At 49.7% G+C, this 23,359-nt stretch overlaps 1 protein-coding gene across 1 annotated transcript in view; it reads left to right on the top strand.

Annotated features, from left to right (window-relative positions):
* Positions 1–23,359, top strand: part of LOC125433998 (nuclear factor 1 C-type) — a 112,012-nt gene that overhangs the window by 43,368 nt on the left and 45,285 nt on the right. Inside the window, exon 2 of the mRNA XM_048499000.1 lies at positions 661–1,192. Within this exon, the coding sequence (XP_048354957.1) occupies positions 661–1,192 (532 nt within the window). The remainder of the gene's footprint in view (positions 1–660; positions 1,193–23,359) is intronic.

The following is a 23,359-nucleotide window of genomic DNA, read 5'->3' as shown; positions in this document are numbered from 1 at the left end:
CTGACTCAGTGGTAGAGTTTAACATGCTCAGGCTTTGATCTGTGCTGTTACTGGTAGAACGGCACATCGGGTTTTTTGGGGGAGTTGTAGGGCTAAGATCTGGGATATTGTAGTCCATAACATCTGGAATGCCAAAGGTTCGCCACCACTGGCCTACTACATCAACCAAGAGTGGGGGGATGATTTAGGAGAAAATTCTGGTTGCCCTGGGGAACAGGCAAAATCTGCAGCTGTAAAATTGTTGGGCCCTTTGTTGAGCCAAAGGGAAAGAGGAAATCCAGCCGTGGGCCAGTTGCTTTCTTTCAGCTTTGTCTGCTTTGCAGGAATGTTGTGAGGGTAATGTGGGAGAGGGTAAGCTTGGAGGAAGGATATAATGAAAGGGAAAGGACTTTCGAATGTTGCGTGCAAGATATGGATCCTATCAGTAATTCCCGTGGTTTGTTTTCCTATGATAGTTGGGTCCGGTTGGTGTTTGGGGGGAGTTAGAAGAAAACTTTGGCTAGGAGGCTGTGGGGGGCTTTCAGCAGCTCCTGATAAGATCTGTCATCGTGGCTGCAGAATGTTAGGTCTTTAATTAACCGTTTCCCTCAGTGGTCCTGCTCTACCGAATTTTCGGCAGCCCGAATCCTGACTGTCCTCTCTTGCCTTTCTTTTTTCCAGGATGAGTTCCACCCCTTCATTGAGGCTCTCCTCCCTCATGTCCGGGCCTTCGCCTACACCTGGTTCAACCTGCAGGCCCGGAAGCGCAAGTACTTCAAGAAGCACGAGAAACGGATGACCAAGGACGAGGAGCGGGCCGTGAAGGACGAGCTGTTGAACGAGAAACCCGAGGTGAAGCAGAAGTGGGCCTCCCGCTTGCTGGCCAAGCTGCGGAAGGACATCAGGCCTGAGTTCCGGGAAGACTTTGTCCTCTCCATTACGGGCAAGAAGCCCTCATGCTGCGTCCTCGCCAACCCCGACCAGAAGGGGAAGATGCGCCGGATCGACTGCCTGCGCCAGGCCGACAAAGTATGGCGCCTGGACCTGGTCATGGTCATCCTTTTCAAGGGCATCCCCCTGGAGAGCACCGATGGGGAACGGCTCGTCAAGGCTGCGCAGTGCACCAACCCAATCCTCTGTGTCCAGCCCCACCACATCAGCGTCTCGGTCAAAGAGCTCGATCTGTACCTGGCGTATTTTATTCGTGAGAGAGGTAGGTCTTGGTGCTCCTTGGCACATCTTTTGTACCACATCTCAGTGGCGTAGTGGCTAAGAGCAGGCATACTCTAATCTGGAGGAATCTGGAGCAGCAGTGGTGTAGTGGTTAAGAACAGGTGTACTCTAATCTGGAGGAACCGGGTTTGATTCCCCGCTCTGCCACCTGAGCTGTGGAGGCTTATCTGGGGAATTCAGATTAGCCTGTGCACTCCAACACACGCCAGCTGGGTGACCTTGGGCTAGTCACAGTTCTTCTGAGATCTCTCAGCCCCACCTATCTCACAGGGTGTTTGTTGCGAGGGGGGAATGGAAAGGAGTTTGTAAGCCCCTTTGAGTCTCCTTACATGAGAGAAAGGGGGGATATAAATCCAACTCCATGGCAACACTGAGTCTTCTTCTTCTTCTTCTTCTTCTTCTTCTTCTACTACTACTACTACTACTATTACTACTACTACTACTACTACTACTACCACTACTACTACTACTACTACTACTACTACTACTACTACTACTACTACTACTTTGGGGAGGCAAGGTGGTATAGTATAGCCCAGGGGTAGCCAACTGTGGTGCTCCAGATGTTCCTGGATTACAATTCCTATCAGCCCTTGCCCGATGTTCCTGGAGCACCACAGCGAGCCACTCCTAGTATAGCCCAATGTCATCAGATCTTGGAAACTAAGCAGGGTTGGTCCTTGGAAGGAAGACCACCAAGGAAGACTGCAGAGGAAGGCCATGGCAAACCACCTCTGCTCCTTGTTTGCCTTGGAAGCCCCTTGCTAGCGTTTCTGAAAGTCCCCGGTGACTTGACTGCACTTTGTATACCCAGCATTTTGACTTTCCACCAATTGTGTAAGATTGGTGTGGAGGGGCATAAGAAGTCACAGAGATGATGTGACAGAGACAAGAAACTGGGGGAACTTGGGATGCCAGGAAGGAAAATGGGTAGAATTGAAAAGGGTCACAGTGATATGAGAGAGAACTAGGGCAGGGAGTGGGGGGAGGCTGGGGCGAAATAATGTTTGTCTAGCCCAGGGGTCTGCAAACTGTGGCTCTCCAGATGTTCACGGACTACAATTCCCATCAGCCCCAGCCAGAATGGCCTGGGGCTGATGGGAATTGTAGTCCGTGAACATCTGGAGAGCCACAGTTTGCAGACCCCTGGGCTAGCCCCATCATTTCTATCATGTTGACCATGTGCTCTTTTGAAAGAATGAGGAGATACGTCCAGAGGTGGGATCCAGCAGGTTCTCACCAGTTGCCGAGAGTGGGTTACTAATTATTTGGGTGTGCCGAGAGGGGGTGACTAATAGGGTCCGCTTTTCCATCTCCACGGCCTCGCCTCCCCGAGAAGCATCCTGCCTTTGAACGTGAAGGTGCCATATAGCAATTGCGACTAATAATGTAACTCCCTGAACTGGGTTAATCCCTTTCAGGTACTGCAATTCATTGATTCTCAGCCTTTCATACCTTTTATCTCACCAGTCTCTATCAAAGAACCTGTGTGTTTCACCATTGCTGTGTTCAGATTTGTGAGTTGGAGCATTTTCTATAACATGATAATGATTTAGAAATGAACTGGTGCAAAAAAATTTTGGGGGGTCGTGGTGGGGTGGCTGCCCATGGGGGGGCCTCCAACTCAGGTTTTGCCCAGGGCTCAGGTTTGCCTAGGTACGCCTCTGCCCCTTTTGCTGAGGAGGGCCTGGCGAGGGAACCTGTCCCATTCAGAAATGGAGACAGTGGTTACCAGTTGGATCTTAATAAATATTCCCCATTGTTCACCATGGAGACAACCAGGGGAAACAGGGTTACATGTCTGGAGAGGAATCTCCGCTTGTTCCTTCAGTTCCCATGCATTTTTGACTTATTGGGGGTTCTCCAATAAGCTTCCTTGAATGACAGGCATCCTCCTAGTGACCTTGGAGCATGGTGTGTTTGGAAAGCCACTGGAGGATATCAAATTTTCTGAATTCCCAGCCCTGCCAAATTGATCCCAAGGCATTCTACCCCAGTGATCAACTCTGGAGGTGTCCTCCAATGAGAATGGCTCACTTTGCAAGCCATCATTGGTTGCTTCAGCGGCAAGCTAAGGAACAGATGTTTAGACATTTATGAACAAAGTAGTAGAAGAAGAGGAACAGTTTGAATTCATGCCCCATTTTTCATGCCCCATAGTTTGGAGAGGAGACGTCTGAGGGGGGATATGATTGAAGTCTATAAAATTACGCATGGAGTAGAAAATGTTGACAGAGAGACATTTTTCTCTCTTTCCCACAATACTAGAACCAGGGGGCGTACATTGAAAATGCTGAGGGGAAGAATTAGGACTAATAAAAGGAAACACTTCTTCACACAATGTGTGATTGATGTTTGGAATGTGCTGCCACAGGAGGTGGTGATGGCCACTAACCTGGATAGCTTTAAAAAGGGTTTGAACAGATTTATGGAGGAGAAGTCGATCTATGGCTACCAATCTTGATCCTCCTTGATCTCAGATTGCAAATGCCTTAGCAGACCAGGTGCTCAGGAGCAGCAGCAGCAGAAGGCCATTGCTTTCACATCCTCCCAAAGGCACCTGGTGGGCCACTGCGAGTAGCAGAGAGCTGGACTAGATGGACTCTGGTCTGATCCAGCAGTCTAGTTCTTATGTTCTTATGTTCTTATGTTCTTTCTTTTGAGGCGTCTCAAAGCAACTTACAAACCCCTTTCCCTTTCCTCTCCCCACAACAGATACCTTGTGTGTCAGGTAGGGCTGAGAGAGTTCAGAGAGAACCGTGACTAGCCCAAGGTCACCCAGCAGGCTTCATGTGTAGGAGCGGAGAAACAAATCCAATTCGCCGGTTAAGAGTCGACCCCTCGTGTGGAGGAGTGGGGAATCAAATCTGGTTCTCCAGATTCTGCCGCTCTTACCACTACACCAATGCCGGCTCTCTAAACAAACTGGTGGAAGAAACCGAAGGCTTGTGAGGATCAGGAAGAGGCGGAACAGTTTAAAACCCCTGCCTCAAAGACCTTCCCCTCCAAGAATCTTTAAACTCTTGGGTATCTGTTGCCTCTCTTGTATCCTAGAAAAAGGTCAAGCCTCATCAGAGTGTTTTGGGGCAATTTTTAAAAAATGGTTATTTTGCAAAATCGTATTTTTCTGCAAATCCAGGGAGTTCCCTGGATATGTAAACACCCCGGCTTTTGAATGAATGGCCCAATTGTTCTGCTTTTGTGATTGGCACAAGGGCCATCCACTTTATGTAGTAATCGGCCAGGCCGTGCTTGTGATCTCCGCCATGCAAAGAGTCTTTTCGGTAGGGGTTTTTTTGTGTGGTTGTCGCCGACCACACTGGCTTCTAACAAGCTGGCGGAGAGGATTAAAGATGAAATCTCTAGAGGATTTCGTGAGCTCTGTCTCCGTAAGGTAATCTCACCCTGTGATCAGAGAGGCAAGGTGAAAAGCATAGAGAGTGCATCTCTGAATAAGAGACCTCAGTTTTATAAGAAGACCTTGTCGGATCAGACTGATGGTTCATCTAGTCTCGGTGTCCCCAACGTAGTCCCGGTGTCCCCAACAACTTTTCCGGCACCCACCAAGTGTTTTTAGTCAGTGGGTGGGGCCAGGCGATGCTTTTGCACAGCAGGTCTTCTTCATTGGCCGCCGGAGGTTTGATTGACCGTGTAGATTTGTTAAAGTGTCGCTCGGGTGGTAGCTGCCACCACAGTACAAAGATCTTTACCGTGTGACTGAACGTGAGCTGGGGCGGCCATTTTGTAGCTCTGCCTCCTGCAGCTGCCATTTTGAAGTAGCCATTTTGTGTGCCAGAATTCCAAAGGTAAACAAAGATTTTAAACGGTTGAGGGCCCTGATCGCATCCCATATTCTGTTTCCCTCTGTGACCAGTGAGGCTGGTAAGCAGGGGAATAGAGACCAAAGCCTTTTCTTGTTTCCGCTGACCCCAAGTGGCATTCAGGCTTATACTGGCTCTGAATATGGAGGCTCCATTTAGCTATCATGGCTAGTAGCCACTGTCGTGGTGGCCCTTCTCCCAAGAATTTGACGAATTCCCTTCTAATCTTCTTGGGCTAATAACCAACAAGGACTGAGTTCTGCAGGTTTGTTCAATATTATGTGAAGAACTCTGTCCTGAATCCATTGCTCGCACACTGCATTGGATTGCTGTCCATTTTGTATTTTGGGAGAGGGCGGAAAACATCTCTTGCTCCATGTTTTCCCCCCGATGCATCCTTTTATAGAATATTTATTGTACTCTTTCCCCTCACAGCAGTGGCGTCGTGGTTAAGAGCAGGTGCATTCTAATCTGAAGGAACCGGGTTTGATTCCCCGCTCTGCCGCTTGAGCTGTGGAGGCTTATCTGGGGAATTCAGATTAGCCTGTGCACTCCCACACACGCCAGCTGGGTGATCTTGGACTAGTCACAGTTCTTCGGAGCTCTCTCAGCCCCACTCACCTCACAGGGTGTTTGGGGGAAGGGCAAGGAGATTGTAAGCCCCCTTGAGTCTCCTACAGGAGAGAAAGGAGGGATATAAATCCAAACTCCTCCTCCTCCTCCTCCTCCTCCTCCTCCTCCTCTTCTTCTTCTTCTTCTTCTTCTTATTCTTCTTCTTCTTCTTCTTCTTCTTCTTCTTCTCCTCCTCCTTGCACAGGATCACTGTGTGCATCGATAAGATACCATGCACAGGGGCACTGAAAGGATCGTGTGGTTGCACATCATGTGACTTTCATCAATATTGCTTTTCTTTTTTTGCAGTGTTTAACCAACGTCAATTTGGGCGTCTTCTTCTTCTTCTTCTTCTTCTTCTTCTTCTTCTTCTTCTTCTTCTTCTTCTTCTTCTTCTTCTTCTTCTTCTTCTTCTTCTTCTTCTTCTTCTTCTTCTTCTTCTTCTTCTTCTTCTTCTTCTTCACTCCCCCTTTTTTTGAAATTGAAAAGCCTGATACTTGTTAGCTGTTCCTTTGAGAATGACACTCTGAGTTTTGGATAAGGGCACTTCTGCACCTGCCGAATAATGCACTTTCAATCCACTTTCACAATTGTTTGCAAGTGGGTTTTGCTGTTTCGCACAGTAAAATCCAGCTGCAAAGTGCATTGAAAGTGGATGGAAAATGCATTATTCAGCTCCCCCCCCCCCGCCCCCCGCCCCCCGCCAAGCCTGTGGCTTCTTTGAAATACCATTTTACTTTTCAACTGGAGTTTCAGAGCCGCATGTGGACTTTCCAATGGGAGAGATCGTACTTTAGTTTGTTATTTCTGTTTTTATTGTTAATTGTTCCAAACTTGTGCAAGAAGGAACGTCCTGCCAGGAAGACGACATTGTGTGGGGCCCGCACAGCTGGGTGTTGCGACTCGGTCCTTGTAAGAACCGTATTGGCACTGCCTTCCAAACCTCACATCTCTCTGTCTATTCTGGCTTTCTTTACTTCTCCCTTAGCCTTCCAACCTTGACCCCAGACAGTCTGGGTCTCCCAGGCGGCCTTGAAATCACCTGATCCACCTAATTGGTAACAACCGCAGGCAGTAAATACACAGCTGATAAGGCCTCCTTCAGCCTGTCACTTTCCCTTAGTTGGAAGCGGTCTTTCTTAAGGTGGTTCCGGGCTGCAGTTTAAGGCGGAATGGTGAATCTTGGCATCCCTTCCCCCCCTACACTTACAGGAAAAGCAGGGCCAAAACTAAATAATTGCACGGTTTCTGGCCTGAATATCTCCCTGTTTCAGTTCTCTCTTCTGAAAGCCGGCCTTGTCAAGTCTTTATTTTCTCACCTGTTTCCTCGCGCGGAGTTTTTCCTGTAAGAAAATTGAGATATTTTTCAAAGTTAATTTGGCCTGTCGACGGGCGTAAAAGAAGCAAAGGGATCGGCGGCAGTGAAAACGAGGCGAATTAAAACTATGTGAAATCGAAGCGAAATGCAAACGGTTGTGCTGGGGGGTCATTAAAATGATTTGCCAGCTATTCGACTCGCGCCATTGGCTGCACTATTGGAGGGAGTTGTGCCGTTTCCTTGCGCCGGTGCCAAAGGGTTTGGGTGCAGCCGTAGTAAAAGGACCCTTGTTCGTCGCAGGAACGGGCGCGTGGGTTGGGTGCCCGGTGTTTATGCGCTTCTAGGAACGGGCGCCACGTGGAAACACGGTCATCTGTTACTGGTGGCATAGCGGTGAAAGCATTTTCGTGGAGCGACACAGACGTGGATTTGAATCCCTTTTCAGGCTGTGAAACTGGGATTGGTCGACATCTGTCTCATACAAAACCTGCCTTGCAGGGTTGTGGGGGCGGGGGGGAGGATCAAATGCATGCCATCTCAAGCTTCTTAGAGTCTGATATGCTGCAATAAGTGCCTGCATTCAGAAGTAGGGAGGGAGGTCGGCTTCAAAACCTTTCTGCCACGCCGATGTTACTCAACCTGAGCAAAATCCAACTGATGTTTAGAAGAAGAAGAAGAGTTTGGATTTATATCCCCCCTTTCTCTCCTGCAGGAGACTCAAAGGGGCTGACAATCTCCTTGCCCTTCCCCCCTCACAACAAACACCCTGTGAGGTAGGTGGGGCTGAGAGAGCTCCGAGAAGCTGTGACTAGCCCAAGGTCACCCAGCTGGCGTGTGTGGGAGTGTACAGGCTAATCTGAATTCCCCAGATAAGCCTCCACAGCTCAGGCGGCAGAGCTGGGAATCAAACCCGGTTCCTCCAGATTAGAAACACGAGCTCTTAACCTCCTACGCCACTGCTGCTCTGTGAAGCTCCACGTTAAGTCAGTGGTAGTTTTAGGTATGTTACCCTCACACTTATTTTCCGTAGTTTACTTGGAATCCTTCCATTACAACCATACCCATTTATTTATTTAATTTGAACGTTTACATGCCGCCTCTGCAGAAATCTTTTCGAGGCGGCTTCCAAAAAAACCGGAAATTGTTAAAATGAACCGGCCGTTAAGAACCCAGATAATGAAAACCCTGCGGGTTAAAACTCGAGCGCGAAACCTTTAGCAGTCGAAACGATCCTTATAACCTCCTTCTGGCTAGAGGCAGGTTGTAAAAACCCTTCGAAAGTTCATTGTCCTCGTTAAACGACTGGGTAAAACTGAATTGTTTGGGCGAGTGCCTAAAAGAGAGTCGAGTTGGGGCATTCTGCTAGCATTCTGCCTGTGAATTGCCCCCACTAAAAAAGTTCTGTCGCTGACCTCCCAGCCGCCTCACCCCTGAAGGCAGAGAGCATAGCTCAGTGTTTCCCAACCTTTTTGACACCATGGTACCCTTGACCTCATATCTCACGGTACCCCTGCCATCCCCCACCTTCCCCTCCCAGTGCCCTGCATGCCACCCCCTTCCCCTCCCAGGGGAACCACTGGGGGTGTGTGCGGGAAGTTGCTGCTGACCTTGTGGCAGGCCCTGCCCCCTGGACAGCTCCGTGTCCTTGCTGGAGCTGGCGGGAGACACCACAAAAGTGAGGGGGGCAGTAGCATTGCCATGGTACCCTTGGGACATGCTCACGGCACCCCAGGGTACCACAGAACCCTGGTTGGGAATCGCTGGTATAGCTTGAATGGAAGACCATAGCTCAGTGGTGGCGAACCTTTTCGAGTCTGAGTGCCCAAATTGCAACCCCAAACCCACTTATTTATCGCAAAGTGCCAACATTGCAATTTAACCTGAATACTAAGGTTTTAGTTTAGAAAAAACGGTTGGCTCCGAGGCGTGTGTTACTCGGGAGTAAGTGGGGTTTAACAGCGCTTAACATGGTTACCTACACTGCTTCCCCAAAACTAGGTCTTAGGTTTAATGCTAATAATCGAGCTCAGCGGCCCAGGCCAGCCTAGATGTGTGTGTGGGGGCGGACTCTGTTGCACATGCCCACAGAGCGGGCTCTGAGTGCCACCTCTGACACCCGTGCCATAGGTTCGCCACCAGTGCCATAGCTGGCCGACTGGACAGTATTGAGAGAAGATAGTCCTTTGGGCATTTCATTCCCAAGCCATGATAGGACTTTAAAAGTAAGAACCATCACTTTCGTACAATCCTTGAATCCCGCCCTGGACGAAAACCTGGTTTCATTTTTGACCAGCGGAAGTTTCTCTGCTGTTTTCAAAGGCTTCCCCTACACAGCAACCTAACTTGGATGACCCCGCAGGGTAGATTTGTTTAAAGGTACCGAAAACTTTCATACTGTTTTGAGAAGATGCTGTGGCGCAGACTGTGGTAAATCTGTAGACGATGAGAAAATCCAAGCCCCAAATGCTTTTCTGCATACCCTGGTTCCTGATGTGGCATGTAGCTGGGAAAGGTCGTACAAGGCTATCCTAGCCAATCAGGGATCTTTTGGAGGAGAAATGGATTGGCTTCTTGTGTGGAGGACATTTGTGCCGTTTGTGCTGCTGGCCAAACAAGCGAGAGTAAAGCTTTCTGTACTGGACACATGGGTTATCCTAGCCAATCAGGGATTACTTTAATGGTTAGTAGGAGAAATGGAATGGCTGTGGTGAGGATGTTTGTGCTGCTGGCCAAACAAGTGAGAGCAGAGCTTTCTGTACTAGACACATGGGTTATCCTAGCCAATCAGGGATTTCTTTAGTGGTTAGTAGGAGAAATGGAATGGCTGCTTGTGGTGAGGACGTTTGTGCTGCTGGCCAAACAAGCGAGAGTAAAGCTTTCTGTACTAGACACATGGGTTATCCTAGCCAATCAGGGATTTCTTTAGTGGTTACTAGGAGAAATGGAATGGCTGCTTGTGGTGAGGACGTTTGTGCTGCTGTTGCTGCTGGCCAAACAAGTGAGAGTAGAGCTTTCTGTACTGGACACATGGGTTATCTTAGCCAATCAGGGATTACTTTAGTGGTCACTAGGCGAAATGGAATGGCTGCTTGTGGTGAGGACATTTGTGCTGCTGGCCAAATAAGCAAGAGTAAAGCTTTCTGTACTAGACACATGGGTTATCCTAGCCAATCAGGGATTTCTTTAGTGGTTAGTAGGAGAAATGGAATGGCTGCTTGGGGTGAGGACGTTTGTGCTGCTGGCCAAACAAGTGAGATTAAAGCTTTCTGTACTAGACACATGGGTTATCCTAGCCAATCAGGGATTTCTTTAGTGGTTAGTAGGAGAAATGGAATGGCTGCTTGGGGTGAGGACGTTTGTGCTGCTGGCCAAACAAGTGAGAGTAAAGCTTTCTGTACTAGACACATGGGTTATCCTAGCCAATCAGGGGTTTCTTTAGTGGTTAGTAGGAGAAATGGAATGGCTGCTTGGGGTGAGGACGTTTGTGCTGCTGGCCAAACAAGTGAGAGCAGAGCTTTCTGTACTAGACACATGGGTTATCCTAGCCAATCAGGGATTACTTTAACGGTTAGTAGGAGAAATGGAATGGCTGCTTGCGGTGAAGACGTTTGTGCTGCTGGCCAAACAAGTGAGAGCAGAGCTTTCTGTACTAGACACATGGGTTATCCTAGCCAATCAGGGATTACTTTAACGGTTTGTAGGAGAAATGGAATGGTTGCTTGTGGTGAGGACGTTTGTGCTGCTGGCCAAACAAGCAAGAGTAAAGCTTTCTGTACTAGACACATGGGTTACCCTAGCCAATCAGGGATTTCTTTAATGGTTTGAAGGAGAAATGGAATGGCTGCTTGTGGTGAGGACGTTTGTGCTGCTGTTGCTGCTGGCCAAACAAGTGAGAGTAGAGCTTTCTGTACTGGACACATGGGTTATCCTAGCCAATCAGGGATTACTTCAGAGGTTAGTAGGAGAAATGGAATGGCTGCTTGGGGTGAGGACGTTTGTGCTGCTGGCCAAACAAGTGAGAGTAAAGCTTTCTGTACTAGACACATGGGTTATCCTAGCCAATCAGTGATTACTTTAGTGGTTAGTAGGAGAAATGGAATGGCTGCTTGCGGTGAGGACGTTTGTGCTGCTGGCCAAACAAGCGAGAGTGAAGCTTTCTGTACTAGACACATGGGTTACCCTAGCCAATCAGGGATTGCTTTAATGGATTGAAAGGGAAATGGAACGGCTGCTTGCGGTGAGGACATTTGTGCTGCTGTTGCTGCTAACCAAACAAGAGAGAGTAGAGCTTTCTGTACTAGACACATGGCTTATCCCAGCCAATCGGGGATCGCCTTAACAATCCAGAGATTCCCATTACACATGAAAAGGATTCCCCACTTCAATCCAGCAGTGGGATTTTTTATAAAACGAGGCTCTTCTTTTTGCTTCAACTCTCCTTGCAAGTGTGACTGGGCGGGGGGGGGGGGCAGAGTTCTGACCAACTGTGAAGTTAGGCCCACTCCATTTCAGTAACCTTTTGGGCAACGCCTGTGTTCATTCTGGTGGCGAGAAAGTTTCTTTGGTCTGAAATTCCGGCCACTCTGGAGAGGCCGACTGTGGCTCTGGGTGGGGGTGGGGGGGGCACGAACAGGGGCTGGTTCGGCCCGTCGTTCCTGGGTGGCTTCAATGGTGAAGCTGAGACAGGTGCCTGCAGCAGCGTAGGGATGGGCCAAAGCCAGCCCTCGTTAAGATGCTACCGCCGTCGCCTGTGACATTATCAGTCTGAAGCAGTCGCAGCCTCTTTCCCCCTCCTTGAGATAATGCTCTTTTTTCCTCCGGCGTCAGCAAAAAATTCCCTCCGCCGGCTCCTCGGCAAAGGGAGACCCTGGAGCGGGCTGCATGCCAGTCGGAAAGGCCTGAGGGATCCTCGCTTCTCCCCGTCCCAAAGGCACTGCCCTGTCTGTGCCCGCTTTGCGATCTAGAGTCAGGAGAACAGGGGGCACCCCAAGGGCCCATCTAGTCTGCCCTCTGCTCTCCCCTGCTTGCACCTGTTCCCGGGTGTCCCATAACCTGCGATTCTGTGGCCGTTCTAAATCCGTAAGCGGAGCTGGATCGATGGGGGCCCCCACTTCTATCGGCTCCCCCCCTCCTCCCCATATTCTGCTCGGGGCCTGGCGTTGGGACTGCAGTGGGGGAGGCGATGGCGGATGTTCCTCTCGCAGCCATTGGCTGGGACCCGGAGAGGAGGTCACCGGTGAAAGTCAAAAGCATTGCAGCGTAATGGTAATCAATCTCTTACATCGATCAAACCGCAATGCTCCTCAGTCTGAGCAGGCTGGTGAGAAAATGGCTTCTGGGCTGTAGGGGTGGGGGTGGGGAGGGCTTTTGCTGGGTGGCAGGGGGGAAGCCCTGCATGGTCAGAAAAACCCCAATTAAACACACACTATGTTCACTGCAGCAACAAGGCAGATGGCATAAGAACTGTGGATCGCTGAAGAAGAAGAAGAAGAAGAAGAAGAAGAAGAAGAAGAAGAAGAAGAAGAAGAAGAAGAAGAAGAAGAAGAGGAGGAGGAGGAGGAGGAGGAGGAGGAGTTTGGATTTATATCTCCTCTTTCTCTCCTGTAGGAGACTCAAAGGGGCTGACAATCTCCTTGCCCTTCCCCCCTCACAACAAACACCCTGTGAGGTGGGTGGGGCTGAGAGAGCTCCGAGAAGCTGTGACTAGCCCAAGGTCACCCAGCTGGCGTGTGTGGGAGTGCACAGGCTAATCTGAATTCCCCAGATAAGCCCCCACAGCTCAGGCGGCAGAGCTGGGAATCAAACCCAGTTCCTCCAGATTCGATACATGAGCTCTTAACCTCCTACGCCACTGCTGCTCCTAAGGTTTGTGACGACCGGCAGCTTGTTTACTCGAGAGTAGACTCACTTTCCGGGAAAGCCGTCCGAGCTGCTTTCATAAAAGCAGTACATTTGTCTACAAACCTAATGTTGTGGTAGAGCGTCAGGCTAGGACAGGGCCCAGGGTCTGCAACCTGCGGCTCTCCAGATGTTCATTGACTACAATTCTCATCAGCCCCTGCCAGCATGGCCAATTGACCATTCCCATCAGCCCCTGCCAGCATGGCCTCGCCTACCTCACAGGGTTCCTGTGAGGATACGATGAGGAGAATGATGTGAACTGTTTTGTGTCTCCGTTAGGGAAAAACGGGGGGGGGGGGGGGGGAATAAATGAAGTCACTACAACAAATAAAACTGTCTTTCTTGCGGAAATCTGGTGGTGCGGACGCGCAGCTCTGGATTCGCTTTCTTTGTGGGCTTAGAAAGTTCCCTCTTCTCAGAACTGGGAGCTGGTTTGGAAGACTGGTCTGGGTGGAGTTTGTTAAAGGAAGAGAAATAGGCGCAGGGACACTTAGACATGTTTCCAGATACTAACACCTTTGGAGGGGGGTGTGTGGAAAAAAATAAAGAGGATTTCCATTGGAGTTCAAACTACTCCAGGGTTCTGTGAAGAAAGAAGGGAGGCGGAGAAAGAAGAGCTGGGTAGGGAAGCAAGAGAAAAAGTCTGAGAGCATTGGGCCTTGTGGCTTAGTGGTTAAGAGCAGGTGCACTCTGATCTGGAGGAACCGGGTTTGATTCCCCGCTCTACCACTTGAGCTGTGGAGGCTTATCTGGGGAATTTAGATTAGCCTGGGCACTCCCACACATGCCAGCTGGGTGACCTTGGGCTAGTCACAGTTCTTCTGAGCTCTCTCAGCTCCACCTACCTCACGAGGTGTTTGTTGTGTGTGTGTGTGGGGGGGGGGAGGAGATTGCCAACCCCTTACAGGAGAGAAAGGGGGGATATGAATCCAACTCTTCTTCTTCTTCTCCTTCTCCTGGTGAAGTTTGTACCTGGTTGGTGAGGCACTAACTTCCATGTTAAGAAATCTGGTGAGAAGCACAAATCAAGGCCTCTGGGCTGATTTTGTTTTATTCTTTTTCAGGCGCAAGCTAGCAGGTACAGACAAAACCCTTCAGCTATCCACCACACATTAGACACACATGTCATGGGAAAGGTTTGAAGGAGCAGTATCTGTTGTGTCTTCTCTTCTCCCCTGCCCCTCCCCCAGTTGGCAACTGGCCACCTCTGTTTACCAGCCCGACCCCTGGAAGGACAGAAAGCACACAGATGGCCCCCAATCTGCCAGTCTTTATCCTTCTGCCGGGTGTTGCTTCTGTGCCAGCTCTGGTCTGTGCCACACACACGGCTGAGATGTCCCCCCCACCCCCCCGCCCCCACATATGAGGTGGCACACTTATTGGCAATAAGAGAACATGCCTTCTTCATACAATTTGGATTTCAAGGCACAGAATCAAACCACTCGTCTTCTGGCTTTTTAAAAAACGTAACAGAGAGATGGGGCAATAAGGTTAGACTACCAGACGAGGTTCCAGCCCACATGCAATCCACTCATTCCCCATTTCAACATCTGAGTGATTATTGTTTGGGGGTCCTCCGAAACCAACTATACTCTAAACGAGCTATGCTATGAGTGTCAAAATTGACACTGAAGATGGTCTGTCTGTTCGTTTCACTTAATATACCACCCACCCCCTGGCGGTATAGTAAGTGAAACGAACGAATGAACGAACGAACGAACGAGCGAGCGAGCGAGAGAGCGAGAGAGCGAACTCACACACACACACACACACACACACACACACACACACACACACACACATACATACATACAACATCTTCAATGTCAATTTTAACACTACTAGCGTAGCTCGTTGGTTTTGGAGGACCCTGCATTTCAAAATCTGGCGAGAAGCACAAATTGTGGAACCAACCAGATGAAAAACATTCAGAATTCAAAGAAAAAAAAAACCCCGTAGAATTTGACAGCAAGATCCGCTGTAAACAACTTGTGTGAAAAAGCCAAAGAGCTTCAAGAAGGCAGTGAAGTTCTGTAGAGAGTTTTCACATACATTGCTTAGATCAGGAGTGTCCAACTTTGCCCTTCCAGGTGTTCATGGATTACGATTCCCACCAGCCCCTGCCAGCATTATGCTGGCAGAGGCTGATGGGAACTGTAGTCCATGAACATCTGGAATGGCACAGCTGGACACCCCTGGCTTAAACCTGCCATAACAGGAGCACTGCCCTCTCTAAAAAAGCAAACTTCGCCATTTCGATTTTTTTTTTCTTTCTGAACACCAATGACAGAAATCTAGTTTGTGAGACAAAATAGCAGCATATCAACACTGCAGGTCCGCGAGCATGATACACGTTGCAGTGTACATGTGCGGACACGAGCGGTTCCAGAATTGGGAATGTGTATATAATGGATTTGTGAGTAAAGACCCCGTTTCAGATGACAATTGATCACAGTATCACCAACGCAGTCTTAAGGGCCTCGCCGGATTCGTGTGCTAGTCTGGAAGAATGACTGATTTGGCATGATGTGGAATGTCGTTTGTTTTCTTGTCGTCCCGATAGTACGAGCTGTGCTTTACGGGAAACGGGCGCTCTGGTTGTCGAGCTCTGCCTTTGCATTTCAGCATTCTGATGCTTCGTACGAGAAGGAACACATCTAATTTTCTTGGAATTTCTTAATCATCTAAACAACGTGTGTGAAAACTCTCTACAAAACTTCCCTGGCTTCTTGAAACGCTTTGGCTTTTTCACATGAATTATTTACAACAAATCTCACTGTCAAGTTCTACGGGGGGGGGGGGTATTTCGTTGAATCCTGCACGTTTTTCATTCTAGTTGGTTCCATTAAAAATTTCCTTTAATTTTCCACTGTCGTTTTCCAGAGGAAGATTATGATGTTTTTCCCCTATGCGTGCGATTGTATTGAAATGGTCTTTATTTCTCTTCCCCACCAAACACCTGGCCCTTATTCCGACCCAACCTTCCCTTCAGCCACTTTCTCCTCTCTTTCGTCCTCGATTTTCAAAAATGATTTAAATGTTCTCTCTGTCGTTTTGAACGAGTGAGGTAGCAGTGAGTCATAGATAAGAAGCCAGAGCGATTAGGTCGGCTTTGTCAATTTCACATAGAGCTTGAGATGTAAATGTTCAGTCACAGATAGAAAGAAGCAGGACCGGTTAGACCACCTTTGTTAATTTCACATAGAGCTTGCAATGTGAATTCAGGCACAGAAAGAAAGAAGCAAGGCAACTGGATCAGCTTTGTCAATTTCATATCAAACTAGGGGTGTGACTTAAAGCAGTGATACACTGTATCTGCAATTAGGAATGAGTGAAATTGGCAAGGGACAGCCGCAGTAATGATAACGTGTTACTGCAGCTCTAATGTATTTGGGGAGGGGTAGGCTACATGTTTCTGTTCGTTCAGGCTATGATGTCTGCTCCAATAGATTTGGGGGGGGGGTGTTTCCATTTTGTGTGGGCAGTTCTCAATGGTTGAAATAGAGGCTGAGATATGTTTTGAATTGCTGCTTCAGCGTAAGTGTGTGGTCATGCTAGAGTGCCTACGCAAATGAAAACAATTGAGGGTTTTTAAGAACATAAGAACATAAGAAAGAGCCTGCCGGATCAGGCCAGAGTCCATCTAGTCCAGCACTCTGCTACTCACAGTGGCCCACCAGATGCCTTTGGGAGCTCACAAGCAGGATGTGAAAGCAATGGCCTTCTGCTGCTGCTGCTTTTGAGCACCTGGTCTGCTAAGTGGACACTCCTTGTGCTTGTCTGTTTACATGTGAGGAGACCAGGGGTGGAGCGAGGGGTAACTGCGCCTGGGGACGCACGCCCTGCACACGCCATGCCCCAGAATGCCCCCTCCACGCTGCCTCCACGGACCAGCCCCGGCTCCATCGCTGTCCTGCCCGGGGTGTCGCACCCTCCTGTCCTGTTGGCGCTACGCCTCTGGAGGAGACACTCCTTCCTGGCTGTGCAGTTTTTCTGCAGAGACCTCTCTCGACCTGGTTCTCTTAACCCTGCTCGTCAACTTATTCTTAAAGGCACAGATCTTGAAGGGACTTATTCTTAAAGACACAGATCTCACTACGCTCGGTAGTCAAGATTGCTTGCTTACTCTTTAACTGCACTTTTATCTATTTTCCTGTTCCAAAAATAATCTCCCCCTCCCCCATGAAAGAGCAAAGCAGTTTCCTGGACCACACACTGTTAAAGAAGGGGACATTGTGCGATAGCTGATATCCCCCCCCCCTCTGCTGCTGCCACGGGAGCATAGAAGCTTGTTATTTCCAAACATGCTCTGTTGACATTTTGATATATTTATTATTTATTTATTTTATCAAATTTATATACCACCCTCCCCCGAAGGGCTCAGGGCGGCATCCAACATCAGTAATAAGACATTAAAATCAACTAAAACCATCAAAACCCAATAATTAAAAGAACCATACATACATTACAGATGGCTTCAGAATTCCCACCCCTCCCCCTTTCTTGCACCCATGAGAGGCCAGATGTTTATTATATGGCGAGTTGCCGATGTTACCCCAGCTAGCCAAACGCCGGGCGGAACAGGTCCGATTTACAGGCCCTGCGGAAACCCTGTATGTCCCGCAGGGCCCTGATCTCACCTGGGAGCCTGTTCCACCAAGTAGGGGCCAGGGCTGTAAAACCCCTAGCCCTTGTTGAGGCCAGTTGGATCGCTTTAGGGCCAGGGATCACCAGCAGGTCCGCCTCCGAGGAGCGGAGGGGCCTAGAGGGGCAGTGTATGGAGAGACGGTCCCTTAGATATGGCAGCAAAGCAAAATTGCACCCCCCCTCCTGATTTGGCTGCTCAGCAGTGATGTTTTTCCGTGAGGTTTCGAGAAGTCGAATTTATTTGTGGCAGGGTCAACAATGACCATATCCCGTTCATTTCGTATGTCCCCCTCCCCCCGACTTCTGTCCATTTTGTGAATGTTAAATTGTCATCAGGAAATAACTAATCGGCTCCCCAAACATAAGTTAGTGGTAAGGGTTGATTGTCCCAATCTTATTCATGCAAGGGAAATGTGGAGCCCAGCGTTCTGTTTCCAGCAGTGGTCAGTTCGATTCTTCTGGGAAGCCCACCGGCAGGGAACGAAGGCCTTCTGAGTTTGAGTTTGGATTTATATCCCCCCTTTCTCTCCTGCAGGAGACTCAAAGGGGCTGACAATCTCCTTGCCCTTCCCCCCTCACAACAAACACCCTGTGAGGTAGGTGGGGCTGAGAGAGCTCCGAGAAGCTGTGACTAGCCCAAGGTCACCCAGCTGGCGTGTGTGGGAGTGCACAGGCTAATCTGAATTCCCCAGAGAAGCCTCCACAGCTCAGGCGGCAGAGCTGGGAATCAAACCCGGTTCCTCCAGATTAGATACACGAGCTCTTAACCCCCCACGCCACTGCTGCTCCTTTTGCTTCTCCTTTTGCTCCTTATCCCCAGCATCAAGAATTCAGAGTAAACTATCACTGAAGATGGAGGTTCCATTGAGCTGTCATATCTTGTGGCCACAAGCAAAACAGGGGGGAAAACTCAATCCTACAAAACTAGAATTAAGAACCTTGAAATGTCAGGAGATTGTTTAAGGAGCCACTACATATAAAACTACCAAATATCAAAACACGCGTTTGCATTATGAATTGAAGTTATCTGCACTTGTGAAAGGTCCATAATAGTCTATCTCACAGGTGTCAAACTTGCAGCCCTCCAGATGTTTGTGAACTACAATTCCCATCAGCCCTTGCCAGTATAGCCAATGCTCATGTTGGGAGGGACTGATGGGAATTGTAGTTCATGAACATCTGGAGGGCCGCGAGTTTGACACCTATGGATCTTATCCATGCAATTTCACAACTGCAATATAATTTGTATTGTAGCCATCCAGAAACCTTTTCTCTGCGATTCCATTTAATTTTTTTAAAAAAATTCTAAGCTAGGGTGGGCAGGCATTATCATGATGCCTTGTGGCAGTGAGTCCCCTAGATGAATTAGGAGTTGAGTAAATGACCGCTGATTCATTTATTTTCATCTGTATCAGGGGTCTTCAAACTATGGCCCTCCAGATGTTCATGGACTACAGTTCCCATCAGCCCCTGCCAGCATGGCCAAGTGTAGTCGGCCCACGTGGTCAGCGTAAGAACGAGACGAGACGCGGAGATAACATCTGGTGGAGATCGCCAGCAGCGGGAGCGCGGAGCTCCGTGTTCCTAGCGAGTCTCCCGCGTGCTGGTTCCTGGCACCTTTTATTGTCATTCTATCGGGGGCGTGTAGGAGGGAGGAACGGAGGGAGTTCCGGGAGAGCGGGAGGTCGGGAGATCATCATGTGATGCATGATCTCACCTGGCTACGTGCGGAGAGGAGCGTAAGCGTCTGAGCCTAATCCTCACCTGGGGGCAAGACCATTGTCCCTAAGCTACCGGTGACTGGAGCCCAAGACAGTTCATGACCAGTTGACTCACTTAGAGGGGACATGAGGAGTGGGAAGCTTGATGCGACCAAGAAGGTCAGGAAGCAGTAGGGTGTTCCAGTGCCTACGACCATACTGGGTGCAAGCTGCTGGGTCAGCGGTGCACTACTACACCAAGTGGTAGGGCTCATGGGAATTGTAGTCTATGAACATCTGGAGGGCCATAGTTTGAAGACCCCTGATCTATATGTATCGAACATATCCTTTCTGCCTGATATCTTCGATCCGTTCCCTGGGTGCTTCTGGGTTCCAGTCTTACAGGAAAAGAGTGAAAATGTTTCTCCTTCGTAGATGAGGATTTCAAGGCGTCTCTCGCTCTCTGCTCTTTTTTCAAAAGCACCTTCTTGGGGTGCCAGCTCACTTGGTCTGAAAGTCTCCTCGCATCCTGCTTCTCTTTGGAGGGCAGAAGGGGGTACCCTATCTTTGGCGCCCTTGTCTGCCCCCCTCTCCTGGCCCATGTCGGATCGGAGCGCACACAATTGCCCGAGTCGGCGGCAGCTGGCACGCCACGGCTCAGAGCCGGGGGTCGCCCTTTTGCAGGGAGATCCGTGATGCCCACGGCTGCGTGGGAAGGAAACGTCTCCCGGCCTGCATGCCTGCGCTGTGTGCCCCATGAATTAAAGATGAGCTGGGAAGTGTCTGGCCCGCACCTGTTCCCCTCCTTCCTCCGCCCTCCTCCTTTGGCAGACTCCTTGCCCTCTAATGGGTTTGCAGTTACCCAGCTGGCACGGGGCCCGCCTTCATTCAATGCCACGATAGCGGCAGCTGCCAGGGCTTCCCAAATCCCCCCCCCCTCCCGCCGCCATGAGCCCTGCCGCTTCATTGTACAGACTTTCCCCTGCCAAGAAGTCCATTAAGGGTTCACTCCATCCCGTTTGGCAACCCTGCTGGCAGACAGAGAGATGCCAGGTTTGAGGCTAGGAGTGGGAGGTGGGGCACCAACAGCTAGAAGGGCGCAGAGAAAATAATTTCCCCATGGGATTGCTTTCCGAAGCTGACAACTGCAGATTTGGGGTGGGTCGGGGGCGGGGGGGAGGCAGCCGGGTAGGGACGTCTGGGTAATAAGAGCGTGAATGTGTGTGGATGTTTCTATGTAGGGCAGTCAGCACAAAGGGATTTCCCGGCCCGGCCAGATGGAAACCTTAAAACCCCCCTGGCCCAATCAGCCGAGTGCCCAACTAGTCCGGCATTTGGTGGTCATCCGTGTTTCGCTGGCATCCCCCTGAGCTAGTTCGTACCCTTGTTTGCAGAGAGAGAGATTTCGCAGGTGTGCTCAGCCAGAACTTAAGGACCACGCTGCCTAACCAGCGTACAAGCCCATCTAGTCTGGCATTCCGTCTTCCACTATTGCTCAGCCATGCTGGCATCCTGTCAAGACACAAAGAAGAATACTGGTTAGATCTTCTGTGCCTCTCCCCCCACCCCCGCCCCACGCTGTTTATGTTTTGAGAAATTATCGCCCCTTCCCTTCCGAGCTTCACAGCTGAGTGAGAATTTGAGCCTGGTCTTCTTGAGTCCTTTTATGATTGGCAGACCACGCTGGCTTTGCAAAGCTCACAAACTGAGCATTGAAAGAGCCCTTGGTATCTGCCAAATGCCTCCGAACATGGAGGTTCCATTTTTCAAGTGAAATAAACACATTTATCTATCACAGCGGTTCTCAACCTGTGGGTCGCGACCCCTTGGGGGTCGAACAACCCTTTCACAGGGGTCACCTAAGACCATCGGAAAACACATATTTCCGATAGGAACCGAGACACAAATAATTTTGTGATTGGGGGTCACCACAACATGAGGAACTGTATTAAAGAATCGCGGCATTAGGAAGGTTGAGAACCACTGCCTAAGACTCTCTGCCTCAGTGTTCTCCATCTGTAAAATGGATCGATGTTAGGGTTGGGGGTCACCACAACATGAGGAACTGTATTAAAGGGTCGCAGCGTTAGGAAGGTTGAGAACCACTGCCTAAGACTCTCTGCATCAGTGTTCTCCATCTGTAAAATGGATAAATGTTAGGGTTGGGGGTCCCCACAACATGAGGAACTGGATTAAAGGATCGCGGCATTAGGAAGGTTGAGAACCACTGATCTATCACATTTCATTTCTCCCTGTCTCTGAGGCTCTCATTCTTTGGTCTTCTTTTCCTCACTATATTCTCACAACCACCCTGTGAGGTAGGTTAGGCTGAAAGAGGGTGACTGGTTGAAGGTCACCCAATGAGCTGCAGGGCAGATTTTAAATCCTGGGCTCCCAGGTCTTAAACAGTCTGACCACTATACCACATGCTCTGGCAACCTTGTGTGAATAACGGCAAGCGCTAATCCAGAACCAAGGGCCGCACCGGTTCACACAGGCGCGTTGACGGTCCGAAGAGAGCAACAAGCGATTTCAAGGCCGTTTCTCAAACCGAGGAACTGCTTGCAACCAGACCCAAGAAGAAAGAGGCGTCTGTGGCGGATGAATCTTTTATGGAGAGCTTTTAAATTTTTTCGCTAAGTGCTTTCTGATTTTTGGCCTCGGCTCAAAACTGCGATTGCCTGTTCTGGAATCTTTGCATGAGGATTTCTTCCCAACCCTCCAAAAAGAAGACACCAAAAACTGGACAGTTGAGGGAGTGGGAGAAAAGGCATATGCTGATTTATCTCTCCCTAGAAGTATGGCCGGCATCAACTTACTCCGAGGTGGGGCGTCTGCCAGGGTCTAGATCTTCATGCAGAGCCTACTGCCACCACCCTCTGTGTGTCCCCTTCCTCTGCCACTACCCTGGGCACCATTAACCACCCACCAGCTCACAAGCGTTGCTGTACTGTGATCTGGGCTGCCCGGCACTGTGCCTGATGGTCTCAGCGGTGGCACTGACAACCCTCACACGCGGCCCAGTGTTGTTGTGGAAAAGGCATGCGGGTGGCCAAGAGGAGGGATCACAAAGAGGCAGGAGGCACAAACAAGTGCAGGCGCAGCAGTAGCATAGTGGATTAAGAGCAGGTGTACTCTAATCTGGAGGAACCAGGTTTGATTCCCCGCTCTGCCGCTTGAGCTGTGGAGGCTTATCTGGTGAACTAGATTAGCCTGTGCACTCCCACACACGCCAGCTGGGTGACCTTGGGCTAGTCACAGTTCTTCGGAGCTCTCTCAGCCCCACCTACCTCACAGGGTGTTTGTTGTGAGGGGGGAAGGGCAAGGAGATTGTCAGCCCCTTCGAGTCTCCTGCAGGAGAGAAAGGGGGGATATAAATCCAAATTCCTCCTCCTCCTCTTCTCCTTCTTCTTCTCCTTCTTCTTCTTCCTCTTCCTCCTCCTCGGGTGGGGGCAGAAAAAGGACTGTCAGTGGGGGTCCTGGTGGTGGGCAGAGAAGGGGAGGGTCCCCGAACTCCGCTCTGCTCTGGACCCCTCAAAAACATGGAATGGATCCTGCCCTGGACAACTGTACAGTCCATGCATAGAAATATGTTTGTTTCCTGAGCCAAATGATTTTCTTGTCATGTTTTCGGCCTGGAAAAACTGGATGACAACGCCCGGAGTGGATAGCCTCTTAGGAGTGCAAAACAGGGATTCTCGCTTTACACAGAAGAAGAAGAAGAAGAAGAAGAGTTTGGATTTATATCCCCCTTTCTCTCCTGCAGGAAACTCAAAGGGGCTTACAATCTCCTTGCCCTTCCCCCCTCACAACAAACACCCTGTGAGGTAGGTGGGGCTGAGAGAGCTCTGAAAAGCTGTGACTCGCCCAAGGTCACCCAGCTGGCGTGTGTGGGAGTGCACAGGCTAATCTGAATTCCCCAGATAAGCCTCCACAGCTCAGGCAGCAGAGCGGGGAATCAAACCCGGTTCTTCCAGATTAGATACACAAGCTCTTAACCTCCTACGCCACTGCTGCTACGCCACTGCTGTAAAGCACAAAACAACTCAGAACTCCCTGCACATTGAAAGCTAGCAGGGAGGAAGCTTCTGCCCCCTCCCCCTTGCTGGCCAGTCTGGCTTTCTCTTTGCGGGGAGTTGTCAACATTG

This window comes from Sphaerodactylus townsendi, linkage group LG05 (genome assembly GCF_021028975.2).
Source record: "Sphaerodactylus townsendi isolate TG3544 linkage group LG05, MPM_Stown_v2.3, whole genome shotgun sequence".
Taxonomy (NCBI): Eukaryota; Metazoa; Chordata; class Lepidosauria; order Squamata; family Sphaerodactylidae; genus Sphaerodactylus; species Sphaerodactylus townsendi.
Note: the sequence above shows the minus strand (reverse complement) of the source record. Positions and strands in the feature narration are given on the sequence as shown.